Source organism: Dipteris shenzhenensis, chromosome 16 (assembly GCF_047967505.1).
Source record: "Dipteris shenzhenensis isolate YYH24624 ecotype China chromosome 16, Dip_SZ_1.0, whole genome shotgun sequence".
In the NCBI taxonomy this organism is placed as follows: domain Eukaryota; kingdom Viridiplantae; phylum Streptophyta; class Polypodiopsida; order Gleicheniales; family Dipteridaceae; genus Dipteris; species Dipteris shenzhenensis.
The window spans coordinates 50,026,312-50,038,906 of NC_141611.1; the positions used below are offsets into that span (position 1 = coordinate 50,026,312).

A 12,595-nucleotide genomic window follows, 5' to 3' on the forward strand; every position below is an offset into this window, starting at 1 on the left:
ACTACAAAACTTAGTGTAATTTATCATCCGTTACTTCCTCTCTTAGTTGCAGGAGGTTTTGGTAGAATCCAAGTTAATTTGTGAATATAAGAACCTACCAAATGTCAATGGTACTTTTGGCAAGATCCTTTAGAACCATATAGCCCCACAAGATACATTTGTAGTAGTTTGGTACTTAGCTTTCATATGAGAATAAGACTATTGTGGGTTTCTTTCTACTTCACCATGAAATAGTTGTAGGACATTTGCGAATACAAGACTATGAAAACTTGATATTGCATTCCACTAGAGTGTCAAAAGGCTTAGCATCCAACATGGGGAATTTTTCCAAAAGTTAGCATAGAATTTTGGATATCAACTTCGTAGATCATACTAGCGTAGTCCAACAATGATATCAATGTTGGCATTGAAAATTAAGTTGATGTAGAAAACAATCAATTCTAGATCTAGGGGCCCCTAGGGACTTGCATTTAGCCATAAAGAGGCTTCCATAATCTGCATTCGTGACTTGGAACAATATAACCTTGGCCTATATGGGTAATTTAAAATGTACAATTATAGCAATATTGCCCTAACAATTGTCATTTGGTAATTAGAGTAAAATTCTCATCATCGCTCTCTTGTAAGACTCTTTTGGTAATTATCCTGGCTTTGTATTTTCCAATATGACCATTGAGTGTGAGTTTGTCATATATATAGAGTGGATTTAACAACTCCTCCACATCATCTTTCACAAAGTGATTGCCTTGGCTTGTGGTAATCACAAGGGGCATTCCAAACCATGTATAGAAATTTTGAAAGAAGACATTGGATGTATTCATCAGACACTTTGGATGGCACCAATCCCCTCTACCCACTTTGGTGAGATAATCAATGGCTAGCAAGTTGTAGCGTTTCTAGTGGGGGGGTGACAATCAAAGGTCCAACGAAGTCGATTCCCCACTTTGAGAATAAGGCCAAAGAAGCCAATTCGCAACTTAAAAAATGACACAATGGGAAAATAAGATGAAAATGATTAGATCTATAGTTCGTCTTTGCAAATGATTGGTACACATCGCAAGCGCGACAATGTTTGGCAATATATTGTGTATGGATATGTCATGGCATTGAAGGACCCTCTTGCTTCCATTACTGCCAAAGCCAAACTATTGACGAGTAGACATTCAAACCTTCATTCTCATGCATCGTCTCATACTCCTCCTTGCAAGTCATGTAGACTATATTTGGCCATGTGCGCAATAGCATGAGTAGCTGCTACAACCATTGTCGTCCTATTTAGAAGAATTTAAAAAGGGAATGTTGTACAGGTTGAAAGCCCAAATTATACTCTTATGACAAATATTATGCAAACAACAGAACCAATGTATTTTGAAGATGCAATTCAGAAGTAGAATGGAAGAAAGCAATGAATGAGGAAATTCATCTCTCGCAAGAACAACCAGGAGGAGGCAAAACACAACACTAAAAAATCATGAACATACATTTTCTACCCAAAGAAAGAGAGGCAGGGAAAAAAAAACACAGGCAAGGGCATAATTCAAGGAAGAGGCAACTTCTCACTTAATCCAAGCATGGATTAAGCATCTTCATAAATGATCATCAATATCATTCAAATCAAAATGCAACATGGAATCCCAAAGGCCGAGAAATTTTGATGAATGCTTTCTAGCAGGTCAATGCTTCTATAACCTCTACTTTGGCTTCAGCCCTTGTTCGACAAATGGAGCAGCAATTGATCCAGTTTAGGTGATGTTAAAGTGCACACGGGTTGCCTATTCTGCACAGTTATACAGTCTTGCGACTGTCTACATGGATGCATTCATCACCCTGATAAACTATTACTTCTACAGACAAGAGACAATGCTAAGGCATTTGCTTTTTATAAACAAGAGATATTGCATAATGATTGACACTGGCAGGAAAAAAATTACTTCCTGTTAATGGTTATCTATTACAGTGAAGTAACAATAGTATGTCACATCATATAACAGTAAATTGCTGGTCAAAACTTGAGACTATATATTTTTGCTTCCATGGCTCCAGCCCTGCTGTTTAACCTGGATATCACCCTCATCAGCTCAAGCAACTACTTCTGTCATGCTTGTAGTGTCTCCAGAGCATTCTCCATGTAGTTCCGTTTCTGCAAGGCTTGCTTATATATGTTGCATTTTACATAAGCTTACTGCCTTAAACAACAGGTGACAAACCTGGAAAGCCCAGCAACTTCGAATCCCATCGTTGCAGCAATATATCCATGTTGAGCATGCATCACCCTTGGATTGACAGCTGCTACATTTATATTGCCTTTTGCATTCTTGTATAAGCTTCATGACCTTGGGGCAATCCATAAAAGCATGAATACACAAGACAGTCATGCCTTAGGTGTACTTTCATGACAAGTTATGCCTCCATTTAGACAAAGTTCACACAGGTACGTTCATCACCTCTATCAACAAAGGAAGGTTACAGAACCAAGTCCATACATGGCAAATACCCTTTGTTCTTCATATGTAGATATATTCGCTCAAGCTTTCCATATATATTGTTACTCTGAAGGTGACTTCTGTCCCCCACAGCAAACTCATGCACCCTGTTCTGAACCTCTATGAATGCTTTTCCTGGAATCTTTAAAGCAGACATACACTTCCTCAGCTCTTCTATTCTGCATACACTATCCCACATTCCAGCATCTGCATAGGTATTTGACAAAAGCACATATCCAGCAGAATGTCTACAATCCATCATGAGCACTTCTTCAAAGCATTGCTTTCCTAGCTCCACATTGCCATGCAGTCTAGAATAATTGAGCAAAGCCTTCCACCCCACAATGTTACATTGACATGGCATGCTCTGGAGTAGATTCTCTGCTTCGCTTATCAGTCCTGCACGGCCAAGGATATCCACCATGCAGTTATAATGCTCAAGTGCAGGCATAATGCCATAAACTTCTGTCATTGATTTAAAGTGATGATAGCCTTCCTCCACTTGGCCTAAATGACTGCATGCTGAAAGAAGGCAAATAAATGTCACACCATTTGGCTCCACACCCGCTACCTGCATGTCCTCAAAATATTGCAGGGCCAACTTGTAATCTGTATGCTGCACATACCCAGCAATCAATGCGTTAAACGTTGCCACACTCCATTTGGCCAATTTAGTGAAGACTCTCTGCGCATCCTCAAGGCTCCCACATTTGGCATACATGGTGATGAGTGCGCATTCAACATGAGTACCTGACTCAGACTCACTGTCAATAATAAGAGAATGAATTAGCTTCCCCTGACCCAGAGCTGCAATATTGGAGCTCGCTTTCAAAATGCTAACAAATGTGACCTTGTCTGCCTGTACACCTTTTTGTTGCATCTCCTGAAAGAGTTGAAGCGCTTTCTGATCATGCCCATGGCAAGCGTATCCTGCAATCATTGTGCTCCATGTCACTGTATCTCCCTTTGGGATTTTATCGAACAATTTGCATGCATCTTTGAGGCTTCCACAATTTGTGTACATGTCAATTAGGGCACTGCTGACAAATATATCCAGCTCAAAACCACTTCCAATGACATGGGTATGAATTTGCTTGCCCTCAGTTAGGGCAGGAATGCTAGAACAAGCTTGAAGGACAGCAACATAAACATATCCATTTGGTTTTAAACTTGAGTCACGCATTTTATGGTAAAGTTTAATGGCCTCTATACCATGTCCAAGCTTGACATGTGCTGAAATGATTGCTCGCCAGGAGTAATTATTGGGTGCAGCTAGTTTGCCAAATACCAAGTTTGCTTCAACTAAGCTCTCACCCATTGCAAACAGGCGGATAAGGTCACCCCCCAGAACAGTGTCCGACTCATACCCACTTTGCATAATATGAAAATGGACTTTCCTCCCTACTGCTAAGTTTTTCTTGTTGATGCAACTCTGCAAAAGATAACAGAGCATTTCCGTGGGAATTTGCCTTCCTTTTTGGCACATAGATTCCATGATCTCAAGTGCCTCATATAATCGTCCCGTACAAAGTCTTTTGACATCCACAAAAAGGTCTGAATAAAGGTCTGTCGCAAGCGCCCTGCAAGATTGCATCAAGAACTGACTAAAAATCCAGCCAAGATAAGATGCTAGCAAGAGATCTCAGACAAAAAAAACTCTCTCTGAGACAGCTACCTAGGATTTCAAATCACCGCTGCAGCAAACTTTTAAAAATAGAGCCTACTTGGTTAAAACCTCTACTTTAAGCAACACCTGGGACAGTTCCTGCTTGAACCTCCACAGCCCACATCTCGTAGGTACGCTGCTCTTACTGGACGATCAGATCTTGTTTTACCTTGTTTCAAAGCACCTAGTTCTTCTTTCACCCAAGGAGGGTTCAACCAGCCATCAATCCACAAGGCCTCCTTTGTGATACTATGAACAAAGTCTGGATATCTTTGTATTTTCTGCAATGTTATCATTTTAACTGACAGAACTGTTAGCTTGAGCAAACTACCAGATACTTAATTGTGTTAACATTTCAAATGTTTCGTGCTACATCGAGTCTCAAATGCAATGCTGCTACCCGATTGCGTAGTACTATGCCAGCTTACGGGGTCCCTCAACGTAGCAACCATTCACCTCGTTGAATCTGTTATCCCACCACTGAAAAGGATCGGCGAAGAACTTCTTCCATAATCCTTCCCTAGCAGCTGCTCTATCTGCGTGCACAGGATAGATGATAGTATTGTTAGCGCTTGGAATTCAAACTTGGTTCGATGAGAGATTTGTGGACGACAAGTGGGTTGCTCACCAGCTATATTCAAACATTCCCCCACAAGTATACCTAGTGAGCTCCTCATGTCCAATTTATTACTGGGGGACGCAACCATCGAAGGTTGGCCAGTCGCCAAAGCTCGCTTGATCGTTTCTGAAGCTGGCCTTACCATTTATGCGACTTTCATGTCATTCCTGATAACTTAAGAGCGGCCTCTCAAAAATCCTCAGAGACTCTCTCTCTCTGTATCTCTCTCTGTCTCTCTCTCATCATCATCATCTCAACATCATCATCATCATCATCAGCTACCCTTTCTCTCCACCCCGAACCGTCCCCCCAAGGCCCATGCCCCAGCCCCCCTCCTTCTCTCTTCCTGCAATGTCATCTCCCTCCTTCAGAGAGTCTATATTGGGAACTTGGCACCAGGCCAGTCCCCTGAGTGCCCGGCGCCCGCGCCGCCTCTCTAGTACAATAAGTACAGCTTTGGTATTTTCGTCTCCTTATCGATCTCATTTTCAAAGGCGGACGAATAAGGTGAAAATTTTCACTAGTGACAGTTTGCTCGGAATTCTACAGAGGCCTTCACTTTTGAAGGTTGCCAAAACGAGCACCAGCGCACCAATTTTTGATTGCACCAAATATACACACTGGTCCAGAACCTGCAGAGCTCCCACAGACTTCAGTGTTCACGAAAAACGTGTAAACAGTTTCAATGGAATTGTTTGCATGGTGGATTCAAGGGTTCCTTTAATTTCAAAAGGTTTCTATAAAGTCAGAGAGTTATTTGAAGGGAACGAAAAGGATTTGAAAGGTAACAATTTTAATAACAAAGGTTTTAGCCTGCCACAGGTGGAGACCTAAGTAAACCCCATGGGGCTCCTCAAAGCTCATTTTTAGTGGGATTCCCCCCCTCCCCCGCCCCTTTTCTTCCTCCTCTTGGCAGGCCTATTGAATGATACATATCATAAATCTTGTTAAGTTTCCAAATATTTTTATTAAAGGTTTTAACATTATAAAATATAAATAAATGATTTTTAAATAGCTAAATCTTGTACTTATATCAAATCTCCTCTCACCCAATTATATCAAAAGGAGTTTATTCTGATTGGTTGTGTTCTTACCTACCCTCGCCCCTTGCCCTTTCTCCTCTGCATTAGCACTTCTAGGTTTAGGACTGAGGACGGTTCTATTCGAGGCTCCTAGTTTATGATTACTCACACAGCTTGTTTTAGAGCGTCTATAGTGCATAAGGTATCAGGATCTCGTTGATCGATAAGGGCTTCGATCATTTGATTAGAATGCGTTTCTAGGAATTGCAATGACGTATTTGATCCTCTGTTGCGCGTTGTTCTTGCATTTTGCTCATTCTACTGTTAAGATTGGCTCTCCATTCTATTTCAAAGCTGGACTTAATGCAGTTACTACATTGCAAAAGAAGACATGGCCTTATTGAAATTTTCATCTCTATTAAATCTTCTAGAACTGTCTGGTATCCAGTCTCTCCCTAGGGACTTGTATCATATTAAGAAGGCTGCTGCCGTCTTTGCATCCTACATTAGTGAATCCATCTCAAATACTGTGGTAAAGAAAGAGCTAGATTCTTCGTTTTTTGGTATTCTGCCTAGATGTTATCATGCGCATCTCAGTTGAAGGACCAGCGTTGCCGGATTTTGACTTCAGTGAGTCCATATGCTTGTGGTGTGGAGGAGCAAAGACCTCACATCATATTTTCAGTCAAGATTCTATGGAGTAATGTGATTTTCTTGTATTCACAACTTGCTTATATCCTTTTGATATGATATATTAAGTCAATGGTTGTATTCATGCCTATGCCATGGCTCATTCTAATGAAAAAGTTATTTTCTTATGCTCTTACACATTGTTATCCATCACTTGTAAGTTCTAGTAAATTGGCAAATTATCGTGAAATAATTTTTTTAATGGAATTTTATATTTTAAAAAGTTTCAAAGTAGAAAAAAATATCAACAAAAGGTAATATATTTGCAATGTTTTTATTGACAAATTTATACCTAGAAGCCTTCTAGAAAAACCTAAGAGTTCAAAGTTGTAAGGTTTTTCTATCTAATGTGAAAAATATTTTTTGGGAACACTACTCCCACTGCACACTAGTCCAGAACCCTGCACACCTAACAGGGATACTCAAGAGCCAATCTATCAACACTATAGTTTGCATTCAATTATCTTCTCTGGCTCTTTTGAAATAAAACATGGGAGCACAAGGCTGGTTGCAGACTGTTATCACTGTGTACACTAGCCCTTACCATGCCTAGCTCATAAGGGTTTATTGACTTGTCCCTAGGATGGTTGTTTCTATGTGATGTTTGTCCAAATGTAGTCTAGTGTCTAGCTTTAAGTTGTCATTGGTTGATTGATCGCTTGGTAGTTGTTGTAGAGCACTAGAGAGGGAATTGGAGGCCTGCGAGGTTTGGGCCCGATTAGTGTTGACATATCTAATGATGACAATTGGCTTATTGTTGTCCAAAGAAGATAGAATAATTCAACAAAGGGTTTTTTTGGCGATTTGTATACTCCAACTACACGTATTCCATTGTATGTTTGGATCTTGAATGTAGCACTTATGTTCTTGATGCCATTTTTTCCTATTGTCATGCTAGCAAGCAGATGTGTTGTTATCGTACACACAAGGGAGAGAACATATTTGTCAAAGCATTGAAATTACTTGCAAGGGTTTCGATTGTTTTTTTTTGTTTCTGGGAGACATAGAAATCGATAGCCATGAGATTAGTGTCTGCCAGTATGACTTAATTATGTGCATTGAATGACACTTTGTTTAGAGATTAGATGATTGTATGTGAGTTCATGTATGATGGCAAGTGTCTGTGCATGCATTCCCATCTTGGTTGTTTGTAGTCGTAAAATCTTGTGAGAACAATGTTATTAACTTTGATGTGTTTTCTCTCTAATTTGTTAAGTAGGAATAAATTATTCGTGCACGAAATTTGGGATAAAGCTATATAGGCTAGTCCATGTCTTTGAATATTTTTTGGGGTCAAATGTTATGCTTGAGATTTTTAGTTGTTGTGACCTACCCGTGTGTGTAGATTTCAAAGTCAAATGCACTCACTTGAAAGATACAATTAAGCATCGTGTACGCACCTCAGATCTGGACGAAGACTAGCACCTACATACTTTTGCGAGCTCTCTTCGACCCTCGATGCTCTCCAAGAATTCAACCTCTCACCATCAAAAGCAGCATGGAGGACCTAAGGGTTGAAGAAGAAATAGATAACGATAATTTGCATCTTGCAGATTACTTTGGTCAACAATGCAACCGCAACAACAACAACAACAACAATGGTTGGCAGAAGACACTTTGGTAGATTGGAAATGCCAAAGTACAATGGATGAGGGGATCTCGTCAGGTTTCTTCAACTCTTCGATGCAGCATGTTGTGCTGGAGGCGACAATCAGTCAAATGAAACCAAAGCCGCTTAGTTCCCGATGGCCCTAACTAATGAGGCTTAGAAATGGTACCTCGACCTTCTCATAGAGGATTTGGTTATGGAGAAAACCACCACATATCATAATGCCCACACAAGGGTAACCCCAATACATTCCAACCTGAATGCAAAGTTGGGCATGCTTGCATGGACTGCCCACTAAGAACAAAGCCTCAACCAACCACGAAAGTGAAACCTGATGTACCCTTGGGGATGATACGTGTGGAAAATCACAGTGTGGCAACACAAAGTGTGGTATCACAGCCAGTAGTCTTGATCATAACAAGACAACAGAAAGAAGTGGCATGGCAAAAACTCCTTTCTGCTCAAAAAGCAAAGAGTCCTCTGGGAAAGCAAGCCATGCCAATCCCACAACTCAGTGAGACCATGCCTAGCACATCTACGGAAAGTGACATTGAGAAGGCTTGTTACCAAGCCTTAAAGCAATGGGTGCAATAGGAGCAAGAAAAATTTGAGACAGACAGGATGGCATCAATAGAGGTCATTGTTAGATATCAATGCTTCACTCCCGTGTAACTACGCGGGAACCAACTAACTCTAGTTGTAAGCCCCCCATATGAGGAGAAGGCATTTGAGTAGCTCGGTTATCCGGTAGGTCCTGGTTTGTGGACACCAGATGGGAGCCATGTGTGGCCTGATGGCTGGATGGCTTCAGATAGAGTTGGCACACTACCAACTAGGCTACATGCAAGTGCAGGAAGGCATCCCATGACTGACCGCACTAACGGTAGACGGAGCATTTCTCGGGGCAGTCCACTCTTGGGTTGCGGGGCCCGTTTGGAGCCCCAGATGATCCCGAATGGCTGTGGGCAGAACGAAAATCGTAGGTAAGTTGCTCTATTTTGAGCCACGGTTCTATCATGTGGTCGGTGGCCTATTTCGGGACCAACCCCTAGTCGGCCATTTTGGGCGGACTGGTGGGTCGGTCACCCAATTGGGTCTAATCGACTACGAGTGGTAGCTATATAAGAGTAAGCCCATGAAGCCCATTATCATCACTGGCTACAGCAACCCTGATTCCTTTGCATCCAGCCTCCGTCCTTTACTGTTTCCAGCACACCATCGAAGCTTCTCTCATAGGAGCGCACGGCTAGGAGGCAGCGCCATCTATCGTATCAATTTTACAATAATCAAAATTTTGATTCTCCATACTATTTGCTTTTCTCTCTTGCGTACAAGATCCTGTTATCTGTTGAGCACAGACGTTGTATTGTTTCTTACATGGTATCAGAGCTTGGGCTCTAGCAAGAAGATTTGGTAGTGTGTTTCTGTTTGCAAGCAGATTATGAGAGATGGCCCAGCCTGCAAGATTGCGAATCCCACCATTCGACGAAAGAAAAAAGTTGGATGGCACTAACTATCCACTCTGGAAGTTCAAATCCTAAGCGCATACGAGCTTTGGGATACTGCTACTAGGGTGGACGTGAAGCCGGTTGCAAGATCGGATCCAGCCAATGCAGGACAACAGATAGTACCAACTGCAGATGAGATTCTTGCATGGACAAGAAGAAATGCAGATGCACTGTGTTCTATTGTCTGTAGTGTAAGTGATTCTATCATGGCGTTCATTCAACATGTCACCACAGCGGAGGAGGCATGGACGGTCTTGAAAAATCACTATGAGACCATGAATCAGACATGGATTTAGAATCTAGAGACTCAACTCGCAAACGCAAAACTATCTGAGTCTGAAGTGACAGAGAAGTTCATCACCAGGGTGAAGAATTTGCACGATCAAATGACTGCGATTGGCATCACCATCACCAGCGAGAATCTAGCACGAAGGTGCATACAGATTCTCCCACCAAAGTATGATGGTCTTGTTACGGCGCTGAATACGTAGAACAGAAATCCACCCCTCAACTTTGAGGATTTCAGCGCGATGCTTCTGGAGGAGGAGATGCGTCAAAAGACGAGGACTGGAGTCGACTTTCTATGCTGGATCAAAGAAAGGTAAGGGTAAGGACTCTAGTAACCCATCTTCTTCTGATGATAAAAAGAGAAAGAAGAAGATCAAGTGCTTCTATTGCAACAAGGCAGGGCACAAGCAGAATGAGTGCCGGAAGAAGATTGCAAATGAGAAGAACGGAGTTAAGAAAGAGTCCAGCAACAGCGCGCAGGCAGTACCAGTAAAGCTATTCATAGCAATTGAGGAGATTTGCATGAAGGTAGTTCATGTACCTGTAGATGAACCTTGGATTATTGACAGTGGTGCATCGTGCCACATGACCAGTCAAAAGGATTGGTATACCTCTCTACATCCGGTAGGGAATGACATCCTGGTAGCAGTCGGCAATGATGCAAAATGTCTAGCAAAAGGAAAAGGTACGATTGCTCTCAAGTCAGATGGAGTTGTAAAACAGTTGTCCGCCCGATGTTCTTTATGTGCCAGATATCAAGAGGAACTTGTTGTCCGTTTTTGCGATCACAGATCGGGACCTCAAAGTTCAATTCGATAAGAATGGTGCACAGATTTTGGATCTTCAAGGGAAGGTCGTTGGTAAAGGTACACGGCGCAACAACATCTACAAACTCTCAGCTTTTAGTGCTCGAGCCGATGTGAAGAACACTAAGTTGTGGCATGAGAGGTTTGGTCATCTAAACCTTAGTTCTTTAAAGGAGATGCATAAAAGTGGATTGATTGCAGACCTACCAGAAATTACAGATCTGCCCGATGTATGTGAAGCTTGCATGATGCGCAAGCAGCATCGGCAGCCCTTTCCTAAAGAGGCCAGCAGGGCAAAGGCTCCTCTAGAGTGGACCTCTATGGAAAGATGGAGATGGAAGCTTTGGGTAGCTCCTACTACTTCATGACACTGATCGACGACTACAGTAGAAGGATATGGATATACTTCCTGAAGAATAAAGATGAGGCTTTTAGTAAGTTCAAAGAATGGCATGTAATGGTCGAGAAAGAAACAGGGAGGAAGGTGAAGAAGTTGAGATCAGAGATGAGGTGGAGAGTTCACATCAAGTGAATTCAAAAGTTAGTACAAAAGTCACGAGATTAAGAGGCAGAAACCCCCGCCACATACATCATAGCAAAATGGAGTAGCAGAGCGCAAGATGCACGTCATTAGCGAAATGGGCAGGAGTATGATGAAAGGGAAAGATTTGCTAAAGACTTTCTGGGATGAAGCATGTTACACGGTAGTTTACATTCTGAATCGTAGCTACATGAAGGCTGTGAACGGGATGACTCCACTACATGCCTTTTATGGTAAGAAACCTTCAGCTGCACATTTCAGACCTAATAGGACCAAATGGGAACCGAAGCGCCGGAAGTGTATTTTCTTGGGCTACAGTGAAGAGGCGAAGGGTTATCTATAACCCTGTCACCAAGAAGGTAATAGTAAGTCGTGATGTGGTCTTCTCAGAATAGCCGCATCAATTGGAGGAGGATGCTTCCTTCCCAGACAACCAGGACTAGGATATCCATCCAATACAACCACCAACAGCAGACTGAACTCCCCCAACGATGCTTGGGAGGATTCAAGATAAAGAAGAGGAAGAAGAGCCTACGGAACCACAATGGCAACGGCCATTGTCGAAGTGGGTAAAGTAGCTTTTGGATGGCAGAGAACCTCCACTTCACTTCAAGAGCTTGGAAACACCTTCATTCTTGAATCTGGGATCATTTCATTGGATTTCTGACTCACTGTGTCAGTTTCTGCGTTTTTCTGCCCGGGTATTGGAACTCAAGTTTGAAGCAACCATTTGTAGATCTGTCAATTCCGGTGGACTCAGGAGGTTCTAAAACTTTTGTGTTGCTCATCATTCATACTCCGGTGGAGTTTACAAATAGCTCTGTTTCCAAAAACGTTTTTCAGTCCATGTTGGACCCAGTGATTGAGACCACGGTTTCCAAAACCGTCTGTCCCATTGCCCCCAAAAACACCTACCTGTCAGTTCTTGTGCGATTCGGTGGAGTATTTTCAGAGTTATAGATCTCTGTGTATTCGACTTCGTCTCTCTATTATGCATTTTTCATTCTAAGGTTTTGAAACCTTAGATTTATGCCACATGGCAGTGGATAAGTGTTGACTCCCATTTCTCACTCATCGGTTGGGATTTTGGAGTTCCGACAGAAGAGAGATATTTGCAGATTTTCTTGCTGAGTCCAATTATGCAATGGTGCCCATGTTTTGGGGCATCTCAGGTTCTATTCTCAGTAGCAGTATTTTTTGTGGGACCATGATTTCTTGAGCATACCTTATGTAGATCACTTTGGTTGCAGTTTGAGCCATGTGCGCTCATTCGTGGTGTTCATTGGGTTATAGTGGATGATTTATAGGCCATTTGGATGCATTGCGATCCTTATTGGATGCGTTGATAGGCCTAGATTGCCTT

At 42.0% G+C, this 12,595-nt stretch overlaps 1 protein-coding gene across 3 annotated transcripts; it reads right to left on the reverse strand.

The window, feature by feature from the left end:
* Positions 1-1,936: 1,936 nt before the first annotated feature.
* LOC147893077 (pentatricopeptide repeat-containing protein At4g33170-like) lies at positions 1,937-5,502 on the reverse strand. Of its 3 annotated transcripts, none has more exons than XM_087387764.1 (4): positions 4,811-5,502; positions 4,606-4,685; positions 4,237-4,430; positions 1,937-4,063 (listed from the first exon to the last, which is right to left on the reverse strand). In XM_087387764.1, exons 1-4 carry the CDS (start codon positions 4,911-4,913, stop codon positions 2,464-2,466), a joined length of 1,977 nt encoding a protein of 658 aa, XP_087243890.1. In that variant the 5' UTR covers positions 4,914-5,502; the 3' UTR covers positions 1,937-2,463. The 3 variants fall into 3 exon arrangements, with proteins under 3 accessions (XP_087243890.1, XP_087243889.1, XP_087243891.1); XM_087387763.1 differs by having other exon boundaries at positions 4,778-5,501; XM_087387765.1 differs by having other exon boundaries at positions 4,578-4,685; positions 4,778-4,845.
* Between the last annotated feature and the right edge of the window lie 7,093 nt (positions 5,503-12,595).